We start from the raw sequence: 26,098 nt of genomic DNA on the forward strand, positions 1-26,098 counted from the left end.
TCCCACTGAGCCCACAGGGAGAGCTCTGCCAGTGTGGGGTGCCTGTCCCACTGAGCCCACAGGGAGAGCTCTGCCAGTGTGTGACTCCCTGTCCCACTGAGCCCACAGGGAGAGCTCTGCCAGTGTGTGACTCCCTGTCCCACTGAGCCCACAGGGAGAGCTCTGCCAGTGTGTGACTCCCTGTCCCACTGAGCCCACAGGGAGAGCTCTGCCAGTGTGTGACTCCCTGTCCCACTGAGCCCACAGGGAGAGCTCTGCCAGTGTGTGACTCCCTGTCCCACTGAGCCCACAGGGAGAGCTCTGCCAGTGTGTGACTCCCTGTCCCACTGAGCCCACAGGGAGAGCTCTGCCAGTGTGTGACTCCCTGTCCCACTGAGCCCACAGGGAGAGCTCTGCCAGTGTGTGACTCCCTGTCCCACTGAGCCCACAGGGAGAGCTCTGCCAGTGTGTGACTCCCTGTCCCACTGAGCCCACAGGGAGAGCTCTGCCAGTGTGTGACTCCCTGTCCCACTGAGCCCACAGGGAGAGCTCTGCCAGTGTGTGACTCCCTGTCCCACTGAGCCCACAGGGAGAGCTCTGCCAGTGTGTGACTCCCTGTCCCACTGAGCCCACAGGGAGCTCTGCCAGTGTGTGACTCCCTGTCCCACTGAGCCCACAGGGAGAGCTCTGCCAGTGTGTGACTCCCTGTCCCACTGAGCCCACAGGGAGAGCTCTGCCAGTGTGGGGCTGCCTATCTCAGCCTGAGAGCCAGAGAGGATGGGTAAATTCGGAGAATAAGAGGAAGAGAGAGAGGTCCACCAGGAGGAGACGAGAGACAGGGAGAGATCGAAGTAGAGAAGGGGGGTGTGGGGGAGAGACAGAACAGAGACAGAAGAGGGAGGCTGACAGGGGGAGTGCCAGGACCGGAGAGTGAGGGAGAAACATGAACGGGAGGAGATGAAACAGCAGCACAGAAGAGGCTGTCCTCGTTACCCTGGCCTTAAAGTGACAGGGAGGTGGGGAGGCACACAGCACCAGTTCAGCCTGAACCTTCACCTCTGGCAGAAACAGCCAAATCTAGGAGGTTTGAGGAACCACCAGGAGGTCCCAATGTAGATGCATAACAGTTACACACGGTTAAGCACTCAGACCTTCCTGATCAGTTTGCCACAAAACTAAGCACATGAAGGTCAGACCTCAGTGTTGTGTTACGTTAGTGTATCTTGCTGACAAGCTCGGAAACAGAGCTATAAAGGAGCTACAGTCTTCATTTTTATATTGACGTGTTTTGGCAAGCATGGCCTTAAAGCACCGGGACCTTTGCAAGAACATACGTTCCTAATCTAATCTCATCTGGAGAAGGGCTGTGGGAGAGCCTGGTTTCAGGGCAGCAGGTGAGGTACTGCACAGCTGAGAGGCTGAAGGAAAGAGGGAGACGAGTCGCCATCATGGTGTCTACTGAGGGCGGTTTCACACTTGCCTTCCCCCTGGGCTGCGGTTCTCCTGCGTTGGGCTTTACGCAACACAGCAACACAACATTGTTTAGATTTTCAGTTTATCTCGCCACCTGCCTGCCTGAGACATATTGACAGAAGGATCTAGATAAGGAGTCACCAGACTCTGACCCTTGATGACCCCAGACTGGCAGGTGCCCTGGGGCAGCTGGAGATCCAGGAGGAAAACAGGTTAACTTGATTAATTCAGCTTTGACTGGCACAGTTGAACTCTTCCCCGCTCTTCTGAGGCTGCTGGTGATTTCAAGAGGTTTAGAGACTCTGCTGGGGAAGATCTTACACTGGCAGGCTAAAAGAGCTCAATCTTTTTCATCTCGAACAGAGAAAACTGCAACTGGGCCTGACTGAAGCCTTCACAATCCTCAGTAGCATTTAAAAAATGCACCGTATTGGTCTTCAAACTCACTTCACTTCAAACTTCAAACTTCACTTCAAACTCACCAGAAAGTCGATTTAAATGCCCGTTAGCTCCAGGCCCGTTTTTTGCTCTTGTCCTGATGATGCACAAAAAAAAACCAAGAGGACACAAGGGGTAACTATAGGAAACGGCATTTAAAACTGAGCGCAGGAGACAGTCCTTTACACAGAGGGTTGTGGGAGTCTGGAACAAGCTGCTCAAGCTGATACCCTGGCTTCTTTCACCTGAGATCCTTGGATTAATTAGGTAAACCAGCGGTTCTAATAGTATCATCTGTCCTTGTTACTTTTATTCCATTGTTACAATTCACTATGCTCACCATGAACAGCCCAACAACTCCAATATTCCTTGGAGTTCCCCTCTCTATTTGTCTTAGAACTGTTCACCCCCCATCGTATATGTTTGTTGTGTAATTACACAGCTTAATATGTGTTTGTGCAACTGCTGATAATGAGAGTTCACAGTGCTGTCTGCGGAAGGGATGATTCTCCTTATAAAGTGATGGTGTTTTTTTATTTACAGAAACTGTGTGAAAGGTCACAGGTGCCCCCCTTCTTCCTCTCTACCTCATATCCACTGGTTGGTTTTTTCTGGGAAGGATGCACTTCGGACCTTAGTAATTACAGCCAGCCTGGGAAGGGGGAGGGGCCTAAACCGATGTCAACCCTTCTGTGCCACCTCAGTGGTCCAGGATGCTCTGTCTGTCAAGGAGTGTTGCTAGGGAGTGACCAATCAGAGACCGAGTGTCTGACAGTCTCTTAATGACATGCCCAGTGCTGTGTTGGAGTTTAAACTTTGTCCTACAGGTGAGCTGAGAGAGAAAACGCAACAACATCCAGAACAGCTCCAAAACATACAGGTGAAAGAACTAACCTCACAGCTATTGAATTGTTTTTAATTGAAAGTTCCTTAGCCAGTGTCAAGCAAGGACTGGACAAATGACGCTGGAAGCAGAAAAGGTAAAACTTTTGTCAACTTTTTAGCACTTCCTCTAAACAGCTTTGGTTGTTTTGCACTTTTTCTGTCTTCTCTGAATGTCAGTGTAGTAGAGCAATCCTGCCTCCCAGTCCAAAGTTCGGGACACTGAGTGTCGAGATTTACTCCCTGACTGTGCATTGGTGCATGTATTTATATTTGCGTATCTGAGTTTTAGAAATAAAAAGACACATGACAATACAGCAAAGCTCTCTCAGTGCAGTGTTAATGGACTGGAGTGTCCAGTCAGTGTGTCTGTATTAACCCCTCTCTCTCTCAGTGCAGGGTTAATGTACTGGTGCTTCCAGTCAGTGTGTCTGTATTAACCCCTCTCTCTCTTAGTGCAGTGTTCATGTACTGGAGTGTCCAGTCAGTGTGTCTGTATTAACCCCCCTCTCTCTCAGTTCAGTGTTCATGTACTGGAGTGTCCAGTCAGTGTGTTTGTATTAACCCCCTCTCTCTCAGTGCAGTGTTCATGTACTGGAGTGTCCAGTCAGTGTGTCTGTATTAACCCCTCTCTCTCTCAGTGCAGTGTTAATGTACTGGTGTTTCCAGTCAGTGTGTCTGTATTAACCCCTCTCTCTCTTAGTGCAGTGTTAATGTACTGGAGTGTCCAGTCAGTCAGTGTGTCTGTATTAGCCCCTCTCTCTCAGTGCAGTGTTAATGTACTGGAGTTTCCAGTCAGTGTGTCTGTATTAACTCCTCTCTCTCAGTGCTGTGTTAATGTACTGGAGTGTCCAGTCAGTCAGTGTGTCTGTATTAGCCCCTCTCTCTCAGTGCAGTGTTAATGTACTGGAGTGTCCAGTCAGTATGTCTGTATTAACCCCTCTCTCTCTCAGTGCAGTGTTAATGGACCATAGAGTCCAGTCAGTCAATGTCTCTGTATGACCCTTCTGTCCCTCTGCAGTCTTGATGTATTAAGTGTGCCGGTATTACCCGTCTCACTCAGGCTTATGATGGGATGGAGCTGTTGGACCTGCTCTTCGATCAGAATGATGGGATTTTGCGTCATGAGGGCTTTGGGCAACACAACTGCCCAAGCTGGCCAACTACAGAGCACAGTGTGAGTGACTTCACTACTGTTCAGTCCATGTGCACGGTCCAGTCTCTCTCAACGTCTCCCATCTCTCTGTGTCTCTTACAGCTCTGTATCCTTACAGCTTCCATTTACCACTGACCTTGTGCCTCTACATCTGTTCACACTTCTTTATTTACATCCCCTCTTTACTAGACAGTACAGTGGTTTGATTTCCTTTAATTTTACAACTTCCTGCAAAAAATATCACACATAAGAAAATGTCATCTGGAATACCGTGACTTCTTCACGAGGACTATGGGCAGTTCCAGGACCTTGTTGGATCTCCCAGACTTTAAAGAGCTCCCTGCCGCCCTGCCTTTGTGTCTGTGTGCAGTTGCTGAGCCCTGCGGAGGGGAGCGACGAGTTTCTCAGTGCTCTGCTCGGCGGCAGTGACTCCGTCTCTGGCTCCCCCCTGTGGTCGCCGGCTGCCAGTGATAGCGGGATCAGCGAGGACCCGCAGTCTGACCAGTTGGACAGCCCCCCGCCGTGCCGACCCCCAGACAGCCCCCACCTCAAGCCCCCCTACCCGCCTGTGGCCCCAACATCTCAACACCCCCCCCCAGCCCTGCCGCTGGACTCCCAGGAGCCTGACGTCTCCATTGACCTCGGTAAGACAGCGCTGGAGCCCGTTCGTTTGCCTGAGTGCAACCTTTGGAAACGTTTTGCTAATTGTTATTTCCTTGGCAACTGTAACTCATCAGACACGCCGATCAAGCTCTTTCAGTCTGAGTAACTCTGTAGGAGCCCCTGAGCTGGGGGAACAGTGTGCAGTCTCTAACCACAGAATGTGTTACCACAGGGGGCTGGGAGTCAGGGTTTTTCGTGGAGAGACCCTCCAACGGCTCCCACCTGGGTGAGGACCAGAAAGCCCACGGCGTCCAGAGAATTCAGATGTTATCCAGTTTCCCACTGACCGTCAAGGACCTGCTGCTGTCCAGCAGCTCTGAGCCGGTGAGGGTGCCCTGTTATTGGATCTGGAGGCAGAATTTGCATCATATTTTACTCTGGGCGGGACATGAGAATGGGGTGAGGCAGTCAGTGGGGTGTGCAGGTTGTGGGTGGGAGAAGCCGAGTCACTCTGGTGGCGCAGACGTGGGTGAGGGCAGCACTGAGAGATATGGAGGGTCAGGACTTCGGAGCTGCGCCTACTACAAGTGTCCCATTCTCGTGTGTTTCTCTCTCTCCGCCAGCACATAACTCAACTCACTCTTGATTCGCACAGTATTTACTCTCATCCCTCTCTCCCCTCACTTTTTCCATCTTGCTCTCTCCCAATCCGATCCCTCCCTCCCCACTCCTCTCCTTCCCAGCCCCAGCAGCAATCCCAGCAGCCCTTCCAGGAGCTGGTCCTCAACGAGGACGAGAAGAAGCTGCTGGCCAAGGAGGGCGTGAGTCTGCCCAGCCAGCTGCCTCTGACCAAGGTACTGAACACAGTGATGCATGCTGGGACAGGGGCGTTGGCCCACACTGCCCTGTGTGTAGCGCTCCACCTGCTGTGCACCATTCCCGGCTGATCCCGCCCGTACTGATCTCTCTTCCCCCCACTCCTTCCCCCCTCTCTGTCTCAGTATGAAGAGCGCATCCTGAAGAAGATTCGGAGGAAGATCCGAAACAAGCAGTCTGCCCAGGAGAGCCGAAAGAAAAAAAAGGAATACATTGATGGCTTGGAGAGCAGGTGCAGGCAGACCGACAGTGAGACAGACAGGTTCACAGAGACAGACTAACAGACACACAGACCGACAGTGAGACAGACAGGTTCACAGAGACAGACTAACAGACACACAGACCGACAGTGAGACAGACAGGTTCACAGAGACAGACTAACAGACACACAGACCGACAGTGAGACAGACAGGTTCACAGAGAGACAGACTAACAGACACACAGACTGAGAGACAGACAGGTACACAGAGAGCCAGACTAACAGACACACAGACCGACAGTGAGACAAACAGGTTCACAGAGAGACAGACTAACAGACACACAGACTGAGAGACAGACAGGTTCACAGAGACAGACTAACAGACACACAGACTGAGAGACAGACAGGTACACAGAGAGCCAGACTAACAGACACACAAACTGAGAGCCAGACAGGTACACAGAGAGCCAGACAGGTTCACAGAGAATCTAACAGTTTCACAAACAGATTGCCAGAGATCAATATTCACAGAGTTAGACAGGATCACAGGGAGATGGGCATAAAGATGGAGAGACAGACTGCCAGAGAGAGAGGTTAAAAAGAGACAGGGCTCAGGCAAAGTCAAGCAAAGAGACCTGTAAGTTTCAGGATAGTCTGAGAGCTTTGCTGACTACAGAAACATCTTAAGTGGGAATTCTCTCCCCTTCCCCTGAGTGGCATAAAATTAAAATGCAGTACAATCCAATTAAAATCAGATTAGGGTAATGAAGGTAATTAATACCTGCTTTCATCTGTTATTTTATGCAGGATGGCAGCTTGCAGTGCCCAGAACCAGGAGCTACAGAGGAAAGTGTTTCAACTGGAGAAACGCAACTCGTAAGACAACTTCATGAGACATGTCACAGGAAATGACGTTATCTCGTCTCTGCAGAAAACTGGGGCACTTACCAGCTTGCTCTCCCTCTCTCAGGTCTCTGATGGAGCAGTTGCGCAGACTGCAGACACTGGTTATGAGCAGCTCCAACAAGACGGCCCAGACTGGCACTTGCATTATGGTGAGACACAGACACTGAGCCCTTTTCCTCCCCATGTTCCTGTAAAAATAGAAGGTGAATAAACATATCCCTGTGTTTCTTTCCCTACCTGTCTTCCTTGCTCCTCCCCTCTGTCCAGGTGCTCCTGCTGTCTTTCTCCCTCATCCTGTTCCCCTGCCTGCGCCCCTTCTCCAGCAGCACCGTGAGCCAGGAGGGAGACTTCAGCCCCGTTAGAGGTCAGCCTGCCACTCCCTGTCATGCCTGGCCCAGTTGACACCTCTGAGTGCTGTTGCGTGTCCATACCACAGGAATCAATATGGCACAAACTGATGCTGATTAACACTGCAGAGATTCAAATTACCGCAGATCAGTACAGCAATATTCTGCCTCGATGAATAATGTAAAAACCAATGGCATTAACATTTCAATAGTTCTGCTGCACATTAATACTGGAAGATCAGGATAACAGAAGCAATAACGGACTGCCTGCTGCATGGTGCTATTTGAGAATATGATTCTGGACTGAAATAAATAAAATACTCTCCGCAGGGAATGCAGATAACCCTCCCGAGACCCTGTGCGAATCCTGATAGTTCCTCATTATTCACTCTTTCTCTGTCCCCTAAGCTTCGACATTTCTCGGTCTCATATCGCCCTCTGTTGCCCCCTGCAGTTCAGTCACGGTCACTGCACAACGTGGAGTCCTCTCGGGTGTCCCACGCCGTAGCTCATGACCGCGCCCATTCCGCGCCAGAGCCGGGCGGAGCAGCTCCCGGGCCCTCAGGGGAGGAGGAGGGGAAGATGATGCCACCGTTCGGCAAGCTGAGCCAGGGGAGTGGTCTCCCTTTCGCTGACTTTGCCTCCACCCACATCAACCACACCCATGACGTGGAGGAGCGTGGCCATCACCAGGGCGACCCCATCACGGGCCACGTTGCCACGGTGAGCTGGACTGAGCATCATGGGGGAAAGACGCCCCTCCCTAATCACGCCGATGAGATGTGAGGAGACGAGAGAGCACCTCCTCACATCTCATTTATAAATACACTGATGTTGCTTTTGTGTTGTTAATATTATTTTTTATCTGCTAAGCTTCTTGTATTTTATTATTTTTTTTATAAATATCTGTTAAAGTTGCAGCGAGATATCATCCCGGTGCCCGTTTCAATGAAAATCTTCAAAGAAAATCCAAGTATATGATCTGACGAGCAACCAATTAGAATTGTCATGTTAACATTGTTTGCATCTAGGTGTCAAGCAGAAAATCAGCCTGTAAATGAAAGGAAGTAGCTGAACGCAGGAAGAAAGGATGAATTTTCTTCATGCTATGAAAAATGCTGATCTTGCTCTTCGAGAGTTTGCGAGCAGAGCATATTTCAAAGTGGAAGTTGCTTAGTGCTGGCCTTGAATGAACTTGTGCCTGTTGATGTGGAGCATTCACACAAGGTCTGATGAGGAGGAGAGGCAGAGAGGGTGGCTGGAGGGAGTGAGAGAAAAGGAGCTCCTTTTTGTCAAACCCAGTCAACGTGTGGCACCGATCGGTTCATCTCTTCTCAACAGGTCAAAATCCCGTCCTTCGCTGTCCAGCTCTGCTTCTTTGTGAATTCAAATTTAAAACACACCAATGAATGCATGTGTTAGTTAGACGGGTTTAGTCCATTTACAATAATACTACACACTCGTAACAAAAACATACAAACAATCAGATACAAGTAAATGAATATGTGCCAGTTAATCACAACACTGTCATTTCCTACAGAATGATGGGAGTTAATTACTGTAGTTTAATTAAGTTTGGGCCAATATGGTGACTCAGGTGCAAGAGTGCCTTAACAGCTGACAGCTTCTCTTTCTCCTGTGAACTCCAGGTTCAATGTTAATGACACCTGTATGAGATTGTGGGTATGTGGTGTTGGTAGGGAACAAAGGTTTTCACTGTTTAAATATTTAAAAGTTGTTTTTTTTAAATACCCTTTTCTTCATCCTTCAGAATTTAAGTGTCCTGTACTTATTTTTTTTTTAAATTGTGAAAACAAAAATAAAAAAACAACATCAAAGTTTCTTTTTTCTTCTGGTGCTGTTTGAGAATTAGGATTGTGAACGATGGGTAATGAAGTGCTTTGACAAAAGGAGTCTGCTGATGTCTCTTGCTGTCTCTCCTATGCTATTGGCCTTAAGTACGGTGTGTGGTGAGTCCACTGGTGCGAGAGATCCACAATGTGACCATCTGGGCAACAGGCCTCACACGATTTTGGATGACAAGACCAACAGTGTGCTGGGCAACAGTGCCCACAATGTGCTGGACATCAGGACCACCAATGTGCTGGACATCAGTGCTCACAATGTGCTGGACAACAGGACCACCAATGTGCTGGACATCAGGACTGCCAATGTACTGGACATGAGTGCCCACAATGGGCGTGGCAGTGCGGTGGCTCTGTGGCTCTGCTGATAAGGCTCTGCGCCTGTGGCTGGAAGGTTTCTGGTTCTTATCCCGTGGCTGGCAGAGGAATCAGTGTGAACTGAGCATTCAGCTATAGCTGCCACTCTGCCTGTGATCAGCGCACAAGGACCAGTCATTAATCATCCTTCCGCCTGGCCAGTAAATTGCTGGCTTTAATCTGCGGAGGCACGGGGCTCTTTGATTCGAGAAGTCCCTGGGGCTCCCGGAGACTGCAGCTCTCGAATTCAATTCTCAGATCACTAAAAGAAGGAGAGAGGCTGTCAAGTAGAGAAGCCGTTCTGATTTTCTTTTTGATCTGTGAATTGTTTTTCTCTGATGGACAAATCTGACCCAGATAAACAGGCAGTGTTGTATCCACTCTCCCCAACCTCTGATCTCCAAGCGGTTTTTCGTTCTTTCCATCGTTTTTTGACAAAGTTCAGTAAAAGTTTTAAACAGGCCTTCCCACTGCCGCTTTCACTATATTCCCCAGCTGAGCTGCTGAGCTGCTGAGCTGCGAAGCTCCAATTACTGTATTAAAACTTAATTGCATTAACAGAGTCTTTAATTAGACCACTCTAAACTATTGCAGCTCTGGAACTATTTCAGATTTCCAGGTACTGGTCTGGACTTGCCGACCAGTTGGACAACTGGCAGAGCACTAGCAGGGAGTGGATGGGTACAGTCTAGCCAGTGGCATCAGTGACTGTTTGATCTTGTGAGTTCTCACTGCTGATAGTGACAAACAGCAAAAATAGCACACATAAGCCGCTTGGCTCTTTAAAAACAAAATGGGGCAGATCTGGAAACCGCTTTCTTCACAAATAATCCCATAGTGGTCAAGAGATGCCATTCACAGGTGACCTCAATCTGATGTGAGAGGCAAAAAATGATCAGACCTTGTTTTATTAAGGCAGAGTTCAGCAGGCAGGTAACTGGCCCACCTCTTGAGGAGCCCCAGTGCTCAAGGACAGTTCAATATGGGCCAATAACAGCTGCTTTCCACATCCATCAGCAGCATGTGGGTCTGGCCTCTGGGCCACGTTCACTGCACTGGGAGTCTGCCTCAGAATCTGATTGTGATTGAAGGGGAGCGAGCCGAAGGTGCAGAGGGCTCACTAGAGACTCTTACAAACCATCTCCGCAAAGAAAAACGCAGCTGCTGGTAGTATGTTAAAATATTAATCAAAGCTCTGTACAGCAGCACACAGCGAATCTGGGGGAGAGGTCAAGGTGAGGACACTGAATGATTTGAAAAACCCACACACCCTCAAAGCTGGGAAACATGTTCAATTGTAAATACCGCGCTGGTCTGACAAATTGAACAAGCATTGCCAAAGACACCTGACAATCTAGAAAAAGACGTTCAGAGAAAAACTGTTTCCCGTTTTCCTGTCTGCTGCTGCTCCCTCTGTCTTCTGTCTCTTTCACTGCTCTGTTTTCGTGTGGACCAGCAAGCAGAGGAGGCTCTTCTCAGAGCTCGGCAAGGTAAGAGTTCTGGTCACTGCAATTATTGTATTGATCTCTTCAGTGTATTGATTAGCAGTGAGTATTGGCCTTATTCAGCCCTGTGTTGTGATTTTCTCTGCACATGAAGGATGCTTTTATAAATCTAGTGTGCAGGCCTCAGGCTGGGTGTTTGTCCAGTTTTGTGTAGTCCTGGTCTGGATCCCACACTTCAGTGCAGTACCATGCAACGGGATGGATTACTTACAAAATCAGACCAAGATTTTTGCGGGAAGGTTGATATTGTACAGCCTCTTCTCCCTGTTACTGCCCCTCTCGCCTCTCTCTGTTACTGCCCCCTCTCTCCTCTCTCTGTTGCTGCCCCCCTCTCTCCTTTCTCTGTTACTGCCCCCTCTCTCTGTTACTGCCCCCTCTCTCTGTTACTGCCCCCTCTCTCCTCTCTCTGTTACTGCCCAACCTCTCTCCTCTCCCTGTTACTGCCCCCTCTATCTGTTACTGCCCCTCTCTCCTCTCCCTGTTACTGCCCCCTCTCTCCTCTCTCTCTGTTACTGCCCCTCTCTCCTCTCTCTGTTACTGCCCCCTCTCTCCTCTCTCTGTTACTGCCCTCTCTCTCCTCTCTCTGTTACTGCCCCCTCTCTCCTCTCTCTGTTACTGCCCTCTCTCTCCTCTCCCTGTTACTGTCCCCTCTCTCCTCTCTCCCTGTTACTGCCCTCTCTCCTCTCTCTGTTACTGCCCTCTCTCTCCTCTCTCTGTTACTGTCCCCTCTCTCCTCTCTCTCTGTTACTGCCCCCTCTCTCCTCTCTCTGTTACTGCCCCCTCTCTCCTCTCTCTGTTACTGCCCTCTCTCCTCTCTCCCTGTTACTGTCCCCTCTCTCCTCTCTCTGTTACTGCCCTCTCTCTCCTCTCTCTCTGTTACTGCCCCCTCTCTCCTCTCTCTGTTACTGCCCCCTCTCCTCTCTCTGTTACTGCCCCATCTCTCATCTGTCTTTCTTGCCATTAGTAACACATGCTGTTCTCATGCTCTCACACTGTCAGGATGTAAAGGGCTGAATCACTAAAAACATTCAGATGAACATTCACATTCCAATAACCTACAGGCTTGGTTTTTAATATAATTCAAAATCAATTTTTAAATAATACTAGGGGAGGTTTGGGTAGGTTAAAGAAGGTCGATTTCTTTAATGAGATGGCTGTCTTCAGCTTTTTTCATCTATTTCTTGCTCATTTTGTTTCTGCCCAGAAAACATGTAGGTAAACGAAGAACTGCAAAAGAAACCTGAAAGTGAAGACAAAAGGCTTTCTTTGAAGTGTGTTGCGTAAAAAATTAACAACAGCTTTAGCACGTAAGAGCAGTGCTGCTGTTCATTTTAATTAGCAAATGTTTCACAGTGTCACTTAATATTTCTGGTTCTGTCTCCCTCTCTCCGTGTCTGTCTCTCCAGCAGTTTGTGTCTCTGTATCTGCATTTCCATCTCTCTCTCCGATAGTCTCTGACACTCTCATTGTGTTCACCTCTGTATCTCTGACTGTCACTCAAATGCAGATTCAAAAAGCTTTATTGGCATGTCTGATGAATTACAGTGTTTGCAAAAGCTGATAAATACAATTAACACAACATTTACAGACATGTGCAGTAAAGCATTTAGGGACATTTAGGGACATCAAAGAAGCATTTGACAGACTCAGGTTCCCAGGTTTTCTCTGTGCTTCTGTCCTTCTGTTCATTGTCTCTGTGTGCTTGGAAATGTCTCGATGTCTTTGTGTCTAACTCTGATGCAATCTCTCTGTCTGTATCACATTCACCAAGCTTTCCTACCATGAACGATGAATCACAGTGTTGTCAGACTAAGAATAATTAGTGAGAGTCTTGCAAAAAACATAGCATTGTTATTGGAGAGGCTCCCCATGCTGACAGGAGATCCTATATTGGGTTGCATCTCTCCTCTCCTCTTCCTCATTGGAATTGGTGCTGTTGAGGTTATTATAAGCATGATCATTCTGGGATTAGACTCATTGTTTTAAGTAAGAATGTTTGTCTAATCTTGGAGAGTTTCTCGTATAGAGGAAATGTAGCACATTCTCTGCTTGTCCCCACTGGCAGAGGGAGCACAGCCTGTCGTCTCTGGGTACCCAGGTCTGTCTGTGTCGTTCAGTTTCTATGGTCAGGCTGTGGTCACTGTAGCTGTCCTCTCTGGGCAGCCACCTCAGCCAGTGTTGTCCAGGTTCTATGGCCAGGCTGTGGTCACTGAGCCTGTATTTCATCTGGATCTCAGTCTTCTTGTCTTTCCTCACCCTAGTCAGATACTTGATCAGTGTGTATTGTCTTTTTTTAAGACGATAGAGTCCCAGGGATGGGGCAGTGTTATTTGGTTTGTGTTGTGATGGTGCTGCCTCTGATCTGGGGTGTTGAAGCAGTGCTGTCCTGAGGCTGGCTGGTGTTGGCTTCAGGACCAGCTGGCTGAGGAGTCTCTTCTCTGGGTTTAGCTTTGAGGCAGCAGAGGATCTAGTCATTTCCAACACCTCTTGCAAGCTCAGTAATATAGATACAGAAACAGCCTTGGCCCTGACCAATAGCTTTGTCCTTTAATTTCCAGTTTTCCCTCCACACTTGTATTCTTGGTACATTGATTTAATTATTTTGTACAGTTTACCTCCTGCACTACTCTGAAGAAGCTTGTAAAACACTCATGCCAAATAGGTGAGACAAATTATTTTTAATATCAATAAAACACTTTTTTTATGAATAGATGTGTTTATAAGAGTGTATAGGGTATAAATGGTGGTGGTGGAGGGGATCCCCATTACCTGTAAAGCGCTTTGAGTGGAGTGTCCAGAAAAGCGCTATTTAAGTGTAAGCAATTATTATTATTTTAATTAAATGTGATGTGTTGTGTGGTAGTCTAACTCAGGACACTGTGCTCAGCAAGGAGTAAGGCCTGTACTCAGGCATTATGTTCCAAAACACCTTCCCCAGGCCAGTACTACTACTCCTCCCATAGAACAGCCCGGGTGTTTGTTGGAATCTGTCTCTGTCAGTCAGTCTGTTTGGATCTCTGCCTTCCTGTTTGTCTGTATCTCTGTCTCTGCTTCTTCTGTGCTCCTGTCTCTCTCTGCCTCCTTGTTTGTCTGTATCTGTCTCTGCTTCTTCTGTGCTGCTGTCTCTCTCTGCCTCCCTGTTTGTCTGTATCTGTCTGTGTTTCTTCTGTGCTGCTGTCTCTCTCTGCCTCCCTGTTTGTCTGTATCTGTCTGTGTTTCTTCTGTGCTCCTGTCTCTCTCTGCCTCCTTGTGCTTCTATCACTGTCTCTGCTTGCGTCCTCCCGGATTGTCTTCCTGTATCTCTGTCTGTACCGATGATTCTGTCTTTTTGCCTCCCTGTGTGTGTGCAGGGCCTGACACAGATGCTCACATAGAAGGCAGAGGTTTCTAACAAAGGGTTCTGAAATGCTGCAGGGAAAACCAGACCGTTTCTGATGCAGATGCTAATGCTTCCTCCACTCATCCATTGAATGTTTAACCATTCAGTGTGGTTTATTCTGTCTTGGGAAATTAATTTCAGCGCTGTTTCCAGCACTCTGCCAGCCTCACAGATGAGGCTAGGAGACGACACTATAGATGTGTAATTCTGAACTGATTGATTGTTTCTCTCGTTCGAGGAATCACTCCGGAATTGTGCGGGTTAACCCCTGTCCTGATGGAAACCACAAAGACAAAGGGAGGTGAAGAAGAACTGAATCTGAAATCATGAAAATTGGCCAAGAGAGGGAAAAAAGCCAAGTCCATCCGCCAGCCTTGGCCTCTCTCCCCTCTGAGGTCACCCATAATTCACTGCCTGGCTAATACAAGCCAGGAGGAGAAAAAAACACCTTCCTTTTAACGACTCACGCGGATAATATTCAGCACTTAACTGCAGGCTACCGTTCTGAGGGAACAGAGAGGAGGTGAGAGGGACGAAGGACAGCGAGCAGTGCAGCCCTCAGCTTGCCGGACTCACTGGCAGGCCGCATGGCCCGCAGACAGACCTGCGGGTACTGTGCCCATAATCAGCGTGGGGACATCCATATCCCCCTCGTCTCTCCGGCTCCCGTACCGTGTCTCTGAGGGCTGTGTTCACATGCTAGTCACGATCGTGAGAGAGCGGAATAAATTCAAGCGTGCACACACTGACCCACTTATGCACAAACATGTGCTCATTTACTGATACATAGACAGGTACACGGTGCAGAGAGGGAGTAATAGAGAGAGGACAGTGGGGCAGTAGAGGAGAGTGGGGGCAGTAGAGAAGAGTGGGGGCAGCAGAGGAGAGTGGGGGCAGCAGAGGAGAGTGGGGGCAGTAGAAGACAGTGGGGCAGTAGAGGAGAGTGGGGGCAGTAGAAGACAGTGGGGGCAGCAGTGGAGAGTGGGGGCAGCAGTGGAGAGTGGGGGCAGCAGAGGACAGTGGGGCAGTAGAAGACAGTGGGGGCAGTAGTGGAGAGTGGGGGCAGCAGAGGACAGTGGGGCAGTAGTGGAGAGTGGGGGCAGCAGAGGACAATGGGGCAGTAGAGGAGAGTGGGGGCAGCAGAGGAGAGTGGGGGCAGCAGAGGACAGTGGGGCAGTAGTGGAGAGTGGGGGCAGTAGAAGACAGTGGGGCAGTAGAGGAGAGTGGGGGCAGCAGTGGAGAGTGGGGGCAGCAGAGGACAGTGGGGCAGTAGTGGAGAGTGGGGGCAGCAGAGGACAGTGGGGCAGTAGAGGAGAGTGGGGGCAGTAGAAGACAGTGGGGCAGTAGTGGAGAGTGGGGGCAGCAGAGGACAGTGGGGCAGCAGAGGACAGTGGGGCAGTAGTGGAGAGTGGGGGCAGCAGAGGACAGTGGGGCAGCAGAGGACAGTGGGGGCAGTAGTGGAGAGTGGGGGCAGCAGAGGACAGTGGGGCAGCAGAGGACAGTGGGGGCAGTAGTGGAGAGTGGGGGCAGCAGAGGACAGTGGGGGCAGTAGTGGAGAGTGGGGGCTGTAGAGAAGAGTGGGGGCAGCAGAGGAGAGTGGGGCAGTAGAGGAGAGTGGGGGCAGCAGAGGAGAGTGGGGGCAGCAGAGGACAGTGGGGCAGTAGTGGAGAGTGGGGGCAGCAGAGGAGAGTGGGGGCAGCAGAGGACAGTGGGGCAGTAGTGGAGAGTGGGGGCAGTAGAAGACAGTGGGGGCAGCAGAGGACAGTGGGGCAGTAGTGGAGAGTGGGGGCAGTAGAAGACAGTGGGGGCAGTAGTGGAGAGTGGGGGCAGCAGAGGACAGTGGGGCAGTAGTGGAGAGTGGGGGCAGCAGAGGAGAGTGGGGGCAGCAGAGGACAGTGGGGCAGTAGTGGAGAGTGGGGGCAGTAGAAGACAGTGGGGGCAGCAGAGGACAGTGGGGCAGTAGTGGAGAGTGGGGGCAGTAGAAGACAGTGGGGGCAGTAGTGGAGAGTGGGGGCAGCAGAGGACAGTGGGGCAGTAGAGGAGAGTGGGGGCAGCAGAGGAGAGTGGGGGCAGCAGAGGACAGTGGGGCAGTAGTGGAGAGTGGGGGCAGCAGAGGAGAGTGGGGGCAGCAGAGGACAGTGGGGCAGTAGTGGAGAGTGGGGGCAGTAGAAGACAGTGGGGGCAGCAGAGGACAGTGGGGCAGTAGTGGAGAGTGGGGGCAGTAGAAGACAGTGGGGCAGTAGAGGAGAGTGGGGGCAGTAGAAGACAGTGGGGGCAGCAGAGGACAGTGGGGCAGTAGTGGAGAGTGGGGGCAGCAGTAATTGACAAGGGGCACATTCTACTTTTAGTCAACACAACAAACTGTCAGTTTACCTTTGGCAACACTATTCTGTGTGTCCTCCTGCCCGGCCAGGGAAGAATACTGTGCTCCTTCTATGGAAACAGCAGGAAAACCTAGTCACTGAGAAGAGCCAGCAGCATCGACACCCTGTAGCTGGGGGCGGTGCAGTGGCTCTGCTGCAAGAGGTGCAGGTGAACCAGTAGGCGGTGGAGTTACTGGCACACAGCGGCTGCTGCACTTTAGCTGGGTCTAAAGTGGGTTCCCTCTCAAATTTAAGGCTTTGCTTCATGCATTTTAGATTATTATTATTATTATTATTATTATTATTATTATTATTATTATTATTATTATTATTATTATTATTATTATTATTAGCAAACTGTCAAGGGTTTATCTCTTTCTGCAGTTTGAGCTGAGCAGGCTATGTCACGAATGGTGTGAGGAACTCCATGCAGGTCGGGTAGTGAACGAATCCAACAGGGCAAGACGCAGTCGGAGTCGGGAAGGCAGGAAGGGTGGTTTCCAGGAGGCTGGAAAGAGGGATCGCAAAATGGTTTCAAGGGTGAAGAGCTCAGGAAAACTGTAGACTGTTTAACACCAAGCGGTGAAGTGAGGGTGGAGGAGGTTTAAACAGAAGGTGTTGTGAGAAGCGAGAGACGAGATAGGATGATTAGATTGTGCGTTGTCGTTTTCGGAAATTGCATCGGGCTGGTGTCTGATCGGATGAGGTCGTGGGAACCCGCCGGCTTTTGTCAGAATTAGGTGACTGATGATGTGAGAGTGTGACAGGCTGGGTGAGCCAGAGGAAAGGAGCTCGACGGAACTGGTTCTGAGAGCACAGTAAACGCGCAGGAAGGGACAGAGGCCCTGGCAGCAGTGTGCCTCTAGTGGCCATGGTGGGAACAACACGAGCTGCACAGGTGGCACACAGAGAGCGAACCTCCTGAAGAGATCCTGCAGCACAGTACAGCAGGTCAGAAACACTGTAGTAACGCACTCAGTCTCAGTGACTGTAGTTAAGAAAGTGAAAAAACCTTGAAGTACTGAAAACATCCGATGACCTGCGCGTGTGAGAGAGGGGTGAGAAAGGGGAAAGAGATGGAGAGGAGAGGGGAAGGAAGAGTTAATTCTGTATTTTTAAAAGCCAAACAGGAGAGCTGTTATACCCCCAGGAGTGTGTCCTGCTCGCCTGAGTGATCTGAGTACATGCTGTGTTCTTCTGGCTGATTCATAATTCAGCTGGATCGCCCCCAATCTGGAAAGGACACCCCTCGTTCGAAATCGAAATGTGGAAGAAAGAGGGTGGCGGAGAGAGGGAGGGGGACAGGCAGTACAGACACTGAGAGGAGGAGGGAGGAATACAGAGAGGGTGAGAACGGAAAAGAGAAAAGAGAAAAGAGGGAGGGGATCGCTGCCCTACTCATCCTCTCCATCTCTCTGTCCTCTGTCTTCCTTAACTTCCCTCTTCCTTTCTCCCTCCCCTCTCTCATTCCTTCTCTCCATCAGTTCCTGTCTCTCTGTCCCTCACCTCTCTCTCCGCCTCTCTCTGCCTCGCTCTCTCTCCGCTGAACCCATTAGGCAGGTCTCCCGGTGATAATGGTGAATTTTGCAGAAACCGCTGAAGCGAGAGCTGGTGCTGCTCCCACCGCCGCCAGTCACACGCGAGAATCACACAGCCGCCGGACAGCACACGTCTCCACCCGCCTGGGGATTAGCTGTCCCGGCAACCTTATTTTTAACTTTAAAAAACACAAACATTCTGTACACGCACAGAGAGACCCCCCCGAGATTCAAATACTTAATTCGGCCACTTTTTTACAGCAGCTCCCGATCGTGGGAGCTGCAGATTGTCAGCATCAGAAAACATCAAGATCGCACGATATCTGCCAGATATTGAATATCTGTCAGATATGTTTATGTAAAGGCGGACACATGTATCGGACATTTTTGAAGATTTCGTGGAGCCCAAGGCGGGCAATTATTTTGCGAAGGGCGGAGGACAAAGACACGTTTCGTGTAATTATAGGCGGAAACGCCCTGCGCTGGGCAAGCCGGTTATAGAACAAGAGCCCGCTTACACCACCTGCGATCACACCTCGGTAAACCTCTCGACCGCACGGCGCTCCGCCCCGGATCCGTGACTCGTATGAATTCAGTTCACAGTCCGATGGAAGATCGCGCGCGGGTCGTCGCCGAACCGGGCTCGAGCGCTCCGGGCGCAGGTTGGCGCCTCTTTTCTTGTCTCGGCCAATCAGAGGCGGCCGCCGGTGACCGGCCAGCGCGTGGCGAGGGGCGAGCGAGGGGACAGGCGGGCGGCAGGCTCCGCGCGCGCGCGCGCGCGTGAGCAAGACTCTGCACGAGCCTGTCGTTAGGTGAGGTGAATTTGCGCTGCAGAATGTTTTAGGTTTGCTTTTCTTACGAGTCTTAATTATGGTCTCTTATTTAATATTAATATCGTCACTACACAGGTTTTCTGGACACTCCACTCAGAGCTCTTCACAGGTAATGGGGATCCCCTCCACACTCACCAGTGTGCAGCCCCACCTGGATGATGCGACGGCAGCCATAGTGCGCCAGAACGCTCCCCACACACCAGCTCTCAGTGGGGAGGAGAGTGGAAACACCCTGGGATTTTAATTGTTCTTTCTCAAGGAAAATACAGTACTAATAAATCCGACACGCAAACCGTCCAGAGGGTGGCGCGACACTGGGTACGAATTCTGCCCAAGGTTGTCAGTTAGAGCACCTAAATCTGAGAATCTGGAGATTCGGCCTTGTCTTTTCTCCTATATTAATTCTTGATCATTTGTATAAATTAGGAATAATTATTATCGTATCCAGCCTCTGCGTCCTGAGGCGGTGGGAGCGCGCTCCCCTCTCCCGCCTCGCGCCTCTTTCTGCTCCGTGTGCCAGTACTTCAATTGGGGGACGTTAAATATGTATATCTATCATTTATTAAAAAAGACCTCACTTCCGAAGTATTTTCGAAGCCCTGTATTTTGCGACGTCTCTTTCTTTTCACGAAGTTAATAATTTATGGATATTTATTCGGGCCAATTAAAGAAATGCAGATTCCGAGTGGAGAAGCTGTTGAGTCTTTTTTCCCCGGGGGATTTGCGCTTGAACTTTAAATTCACTTTTTTTTCCTCGCAAAAAAAAAAGGAAAAACGGCTCAACTCCCCCGTCCCCCCTCTCTCTGTGTCTTTGAAGAACAAGATTGTCTATATTTAATTTTGTTAGAGCAGAAACCACAGGATTGAAGATTACTTCAAAGACTCTCTGGTCGTAAAGTCTGCCTCGGTTTGCGTTTCAAGCTTATTAACCTTGAGGTTTATGTATTAATCTTGCTTTCGTTGTCACCTTCATCGTCAGTTGAGTTCTGCCGAAACGCCAATACAATTAACACGCGCTACAGGCGAGATCAAGGCGTGAACCAATCGCACCGCGTAGGGACGCACGCACGCGGCCGCTCAGGCAGGTTGACTGAACCGGGGGGCCGGAACAGGGCTCGAGCGCGGGCCACTGAGCCGCGCTCCCGAGCCGCGAGCGTGCCCGCGCGCGCGCGCTCACGAGGCGGGGTATAAAGCGGCGGCGGCGGCGCTCCGGAGCTCAGTCGCGCAGCAGCCGCTGCCAGAGAGACGGGCAGACGGGCAGACGGGCACGGCGCTGGGAGGGGGACCTGTGGACGAGTTCAGGCAAAGGAGACACGCAGCTGCAAGTCAGACGCGGGCTGGACTCCGAGAGGGGGACGCTGCTTCCTTCACCTGGTGCGCCCCTCTCCGCCCGCGGTTCCGGATTCCCGCCCGGCCATGGACCCTGAGCCCTGAGACATGCAGAGGAGCCGAGCTGCGCCCAGCAACAGCACTGTGCTCCCCGGGCCGGGCCTGTGCGGGCCGGGGCTGGAGGAGACCCTGGGCCTGGCCAACCGCAGCGGGCCGGCCGCGGGCAACCAGACGCTGAGGTGCTGGCTGCACCTGCTGTCGCGCGGGACGGAGTGGGAGCTGCCCAGCGAGGGGGCGAGCGCGGGCCTGCGGGTGGCCATGGCGCTGGTGTACGCGCTGGTGTGCGCGCTGGGGCTGGCGGGCAACCTGCTGGCGCTGTGCCTGCTGCGCTCCCGGCACCGGCGCAAGCGCTCCTCGCTCACCTGCTTCGTCATGGGCCTGGCGCTCACCGACCTGCAGTTCGTGCTCACGCTGCCCTTCTGGGCCGTGGACACCGCGCTGGACTTCCGCTGGCCCTTCGGCAAGGTCATGTGCAAGCTCGTCAGCTCCGTGACCACCATGAACATGTACGCCAGCGTCTTCTTCCTCACCGCCATGAGCGTGGCCCGCTACTGCTCGGTGGCGTCCGCCGTGAGGATGCGCGGCCGGCCGGCGGGCCCGGCCACCGCCCGCTGGGCCAGCCTGGGCATCTGGGCGGCCTCGCTGGCCGCCACGCTGCCCCACGCCATCTACTCGACCACGGTGCAGGTGTCGGACGAGGAGCTGTGCCTGGTGCGCTTCCCGGACTCCGGCTGGGACCCGCAGCTCCTGCTGGGGCTGTACCAGACGCAGAAGGTGCTGCTGGGCTTCGTCATCCCGCTGGCGGTCATCTCCGTGTGCTACCTGCTGCTGCTGCGCTTCGTGCTGGTCCCCCGCGCGGGCGGGCCGGGGGGCCCGGAGGAGGGGGCCAGCCCGCACCTGCGGCGCCGCACCAAGGTGACCAAGTCGGTGGCCATCGTGGTGCTGGCCTTCTTCGTGTGCTGGCTGCCCAACCAGGCGCTGACGCTGTGGGGCGCGCTGATCAAGTTCGACCTGCTGCCCTTCAGCAAGGCCTTCTACAACGCGCAGGCCTACGCCTTCCCGCTCAGCGTGTGCCTGGCGCACGCCAACAGCTGCCTCAACCCCGTGCTGTACTGCCTGGTGCGCCGCGAGTTCCGCGCCGGCCTGGTGCGCCTGCTGCAGCGGGCCCCGCCCCCCCCCGGCCTGGCGCCACGCCGGAAGAAGGTGGCCGAGGCGCCGCCCTCCGCGCCGGCCCGGGAGAAGGAGAGCCCCTGACCCCTGACCCCTGACCCCTGACCCGCGGACCGACAAGCTGTTGGGCCCCCGGACCGATGTCTCTGTACCGACGGCGAACGGGAACAGACTCACTCCGCGGGCTCTTCCTCATCTTCCTCCTTCTCACCCTCCACTGCTCTTCATCTTCCTCACCTGCTCTTCCTCCTCCTCTGCCCAGCCTGCACGCTGACGGGAGGTCCTGCCGGAGAACCGGCTGCGTTTTCCTTCCTCTCCTCGTCTCGTGTGGAGAAACGCGCGTGCCAGGGGACAGCCTGTCCACCCGTGGATTCCAGCGCGCGGGCACGAGGAGTCAGAGGTGGGCTGTCCGGGAGACGTGGTGTTTAAACAGCATAAAAAAAAAAACAATGTTTCTCTTCTAAAAACCCGATTTTTCCTCCTGGTGACTCTCGGACCCAGCGAGCGAGATGGACGGTTCACCCAGCTGACGGACCGGCAGGGTCCCGCGACCCCAACACTTCAGGTCCCGCCTGGAGGGGGGGGTCAGCACTGCTCCCTCGTGCTGCTCTAACCCGCAGAGAGACGCGGCTCGTGCTGTCTGGTGCTTAAAACATCAAAGGCTGACTGACGCGCGCAGTTACGCACCAGCAGTGCAGAGCGCCGCGGGCCCCCGGGGGCGCCGGGGGGGGAGACGGGTGCGGGGAGTCGGCTCTGCCTGGAAAACACAGAGGAGCTGCCGCGCCGCGCCAGGACGGCCACAGACACCCGTGGCACTGTCGCGTCACTGTGGAGCTTCCAGCGCCCCTGCGTGTTCGTGCGACTGTCGTGTCGGACACCGAAACACTCAGCAGCCCGCGCGAGGGGAGAGCTCTCCACGGTTCGTGACATCACGCGCTTCGGGTCTGTAAATAAAACGGTCGTGAAACGTGAAGTAGCAAATCGCTACCCACAGTATTAAATGTATGAACTTTTATGGAAGTTCTGCAAAATCGCGAGTGTAAATACTGCTGTGACGTTGAAATATAAGCTTTTTGTTTTCTCTCGGTAGAGGGGGGTACACAGACACATTCCAATCACCGTCCGCCTGTGTCAGTTTTGAGGTTAAATCACAGGTCTCGGCACCGCTTTGTGAGCGACCGCTGCTGTGAGGGAGGACTCCTGTCTGGCTTTAGCGCAGGGCTGCCCGTGTTCAGGGCGCGCGCGGGTCCGAGCGGGCAGCATCGTGCGCTCGAGACACCGGCTGCTCGCACGCGCGCCCCTGCGTCCCCCTCCCGCAGGGGTTGACCCCGTTCACGCGCCACGGCCCGCGCGGCAGCTCCCCCCTCCACCGAGATGAAGAAGAAGAAATCGTCGTGAAGACAAAGACGCCGGGAACCGTTTTCGATGTTGCAGGCAGCCAGGCGGTAGTTACAGGAGTCGCAGTAGGAAAGGGAGTGTGTGGGGAAACAAGGCTGTTGGCGGACAGGAGGCGGACATTCAAGAGCAGTGTGAACGGCACCTTAAGGAAGTTTATTCTAAAGCTCAGACTCTTTCCAGCTGGGCCTCAGGCACAGGCTCACTGGTTCTAGTGCTCTCTCTAAAGCGTAGGTTTCAATTTGGTGGGGCTGCACACTGGTGGTGGTGGAGGGGATCCCCATTACCTGTAAAGGACTTTGAGTGGAGTGTCCAGAAAAGCGCTATATAAGTGTAAGCAATTATTATTATTATTTGCTTTCTGCTCTTAACCGCTGGGAGAGGACTGGGAGTTTGAATCACTTACCGAAGTTCAGAAACGTATCCACTCTGACCACAGCAGAGGAACTGTGGGTCTGTGCAACTGCAGCCCCCCCACTGCCTGCTCCCACAGACGGAGGGCCTGCGGAGAGCTGACGAGCCAGAGCCACAGGTCCTGGAGCTGAGGAGCTGTCGGCAGGGGCAGGGCTTGGACATGCTGCTCACTCAGTAATGGAACCATTAATAGATCTAAAACATCTATTTTTTAGTGCAATTTACACTCTTGAATTGTCTTCAGTCCGTAAACAGGTCGTACTTTGCCTTTTAACTCTTGTGTATCTTAATTACGATAAAATCTCTAACCCTTGAGCAGAAAAAACTTTCAAACGAAGAGAGCTGCTCTCTCACCAGTTTCCTACAGGGTGGTCATGCCCCCCCCCCCAGAGCCAATCACAGGGGTTTATAACCATGTTTGTTAATTGAGTTTAATCAGCCTCTAATCGGGAAGCAGCAAAGGGGAAGAGCAAGTTAATTAGTGATAACTGAAAATGTACTAATCCACGATGCAATCAAAAGATTCATTATTCATTAACAATCTAATCACATGCACAAGTGAAACTCAACACGCCAAGAAATCACAAGAGCAGCTTAAGTAACATCGTCACATTGGCACATAATCACAAAGATCTGTTTTTCTGAACACTGTAATGTAGAATAATGTTAATCATGTTGTCTTGCAGTCTTGTGTTTACATTTTAGCCCCACACTGTTGCACAATGATGTTGTTTTATTTTAAATGACCTGACATGAAGGCAGTGGTGGGCTCGCACTCTGCAAACCTCAAGCTCTTGGCCACAAGCGCTGCCAGGGGGTCATGGGCATGTGGCCACAGCTGTCTAGGGGGCTCGGCTCCCTGACTGGTGGAACTGGAGGGCTGGGAGTCTGCAGTCAGGATCCGGACTGCAGGTTCGGAACCAGTGGAGGGGTGGGAGTCTGCAGTCAGGATCCGGACCGCAGGTTCGGAACCAGTGGAGGGGTGGGAGTCTGCAGTCAGGATCCGGACCGCAGGTTCGGAACCAGTGGAGGGGTGGGAGTCTGCAGTCAGGATCCGGACCGCAGGTTCGGAACCAGTGGAGGGGTGGGAGTCTGCAGTCAGGATCCGGACCGCAGGTTCGGAACCAGTGGAGGGGTGGGAGTCTGCAGTCAGGATCCGGACCGCAGGTTCGGAACCAGTGGAGGGGTGGGAGTCTGCAGTCAGGATCCGGACCGCTGGGTCAGCCGAGGGTCAGGATCCGGATTGCCCAGCTCTGGCATCAGCGGCCTCTGGACAATCGTTTTTAAGAGAATCCTCAAACTTGGCTCCACGTTCAAAGACCAATGCTGTGATCAGTTGTCCTTGAGATGCCCAGTACAGCCACTTCACTCGAGCTCCGATATTCCTCTCCGTCCCTCTCTTGTTCTCCGCGGGGATTCAGTGACGGAGACGATGTGCACATCAACGCGGCGGGCCCCCGGGAGAGGCCCCCCGCGCTCGCCGTTTTCCTCCACTTCCGCGATTTTATACTCATGAAGCGCGAGATCGCCAGGCTGTGGAGCCTGATAGAGAAGATCGAGAGATAGATAAGATTTTATTGTCCCCTGAGGGAATTTTTTAATGGGCACCCAGCACTCCTGTACATTTAAATAGAATGCAAACAAAGAAAAATAAGACAAAAACATTGCACATTATTCTATTACAAAAAAGAAGAAGAGCATTGCACATCACTCTATTGCACATGTACAGTTTAACACATAACAACATGTAACATTTATAACACATCACAAAACATATCACACTCAAGTGGGTGGTAAGAGTCAAAATTGTGTTTCTCCTTGACGAGTATCTGTCTTCTGCAGTGGTGGCAGGAACAGCGGAGATTACTGGGTGGAGCCTGGAAGGTTGCCGGTTCAATTCCTGCAGCTGACAGAGGAATCCTACTACGTTGGGCCCCTGAGTAAGGCCCCTAACCCCAGCTGCTCCAGGAGTGCTGTATAAATGGCTGACCCTGTGATCTGACCCCAAGCTTCTCTCCCTGTCTGTGTGTCTGTCTCTCATGGAGAGCAAGCTGGGGTATGTGAAAAGATGAATTCCTAATTCAAGAAATTGTATAGGCCCAATAAAGTGATGTTATGTTATGTTACTGAGGGCACCACACACAGGCTCTGAACATGCATGCATCCGCACAGGACAGAGAGAGGGGGAGGCAGAGGGAAAGAGCTTAATGAATCACTAGAGCTCATTAAATGAGAAGTGGGGGATGAAACTGGGAATGAAGAGCTATGCTCACACTTCACCTGCCGTCTCACTCTTGCTACTGAATCTCTGGTCAACGTGAATCTATTTTCAAACAATTAAAACATATCTTGTATTTTTTTATTGTCTTTGTCTTTTTTCTGACTGGATGCACTGAAACACCAAATAATTAAGAACTGGACATGATAAGTGAGAGTTTTCCAAATTTACATCCACACTTGATAACTTAATTGAGCGGTAAATGTGTTCTTGGTACCTGCAGGGCCCCTCGGACAATGCTGCTTGCATGGGTTGCCTGCGCGCAGGGGCAGGTGTTTAATTCTGCTGTTCAGGCCCCCTCCCCTTCGCCATTTCTAAACTGCCGGATATTTAGTGCTTAACGTGGCTAATTAACAGAATTAGATCGGTGACACAAACTGGTGCTCGTGCATTAAGAGAGGTGTGCACGGCTCTAATTTCCCAAGGCCAACACCTGCTGCCCTGGGCCCGGTCCAGGTCCCGGTTCTGGTTCAAGTCGTTTTTTTGGCCCAATAGAGACAAGAGCTGGGATGGAAGGGAAGCAGGGTGGGGTGGGAGTGTCTTAACGAGGAGTGTTTACTCGCAGGGGTCTGCAGGCTTCCACTCCAACATCAATCAGCTCGTTCAGGGCTCTCCTAGATCTGCAAACACGAGCTCGTCCCAGACTCCCTGCGGGACCAGCACTGAGCAGCCCTGCCTCGCTGCTCCCACACGCTCTCACGATTCACTCACTACTTTATTTACTGCATTGACCTTTAATTAACAATTTAACAA

General features: G+C 51.8%; 2 protein-coding genes across 3 annotated transcripts; both read left to right on the forward strand.

The window, feature by feature from the left end:
- Window positions 1–2,702: 2,702 nt before the first annotated feature.
- On the forward strand, window positions 2,703–8,576 carry LOC148639294 (cyclic AMP-responsive element-binding protein 3-like protein 3-B). Of its 2 annotated transcripts, none has more exons than XM_088622083.1 (10): window positions 2,703–2,870; window positions 3,794–3,949; window positions 4,299–4,572; window positions 4,764–4,915; window positions 5,275–5,385; window positions 5,533–5,639; window positions 6,414–6,482; window positions 6,577–6,661; window positions 6,780–6,876; window positions 7,314–8,576. In XM_088622083.1, exons 2-10 carry the CDS (start codon window positions 3,848–3,850, stop codon window positions 7,643–7,645), a joined length of 1,329 nt encoding a protein of 442 aa, XP_088478209.1. In that variant the 5' UTR covers window positions 2,703–2,870; window positions 3,794–3,847; the 3' UTR covers window positions 7,646–8,576. The 2 variants fall into 2 exon arrangements, with proteins under 2 accessions (XP_088478209.1, XP_088478208.1); XM_088622082.1 differs by having other exon boundaries at window positions 3,836–3,949.
- An 11,321-nt stretch (window positions 8,577–19,897) lies between these two features.
- On the forward strand, window positions 19,898–25,427 carry rxfp3.2a (relaxin family peptide receptor 3.2a). Its single transcript, XM_088622084.1, has one exon. It carries the CDS (start codon window positions 20,137–20,139, stop codon window positions 21,340–21,342), a length of 1,206 nt encoding a protein of 401 aa, XP_088478210.1. The 5' UTR covers window positions 19,898–20,136; the 3' UTR covers window positions 21,343–25,427.
- The last annotated feature ends 671 nt before the right edge of the window (window positions 25,428–26,098 follow it).

Source organism: Lepisosteus platostomus, chromosome 27 (assembly GCF_059453375.1).
Source record: "Lepisosteus platostomus isolate fLepPlt1 chromosome 27, fLepPlt1.hap1, whole genome shotgun sequence".
In the NCBI taxonomy this organism is placed as follows: Eukaryota; Metazoa; Chordata; class Actinopteri; order Semionotiformes; family Lepisosteidae; genus Lepisosteus; species Lepisosteus platostomus.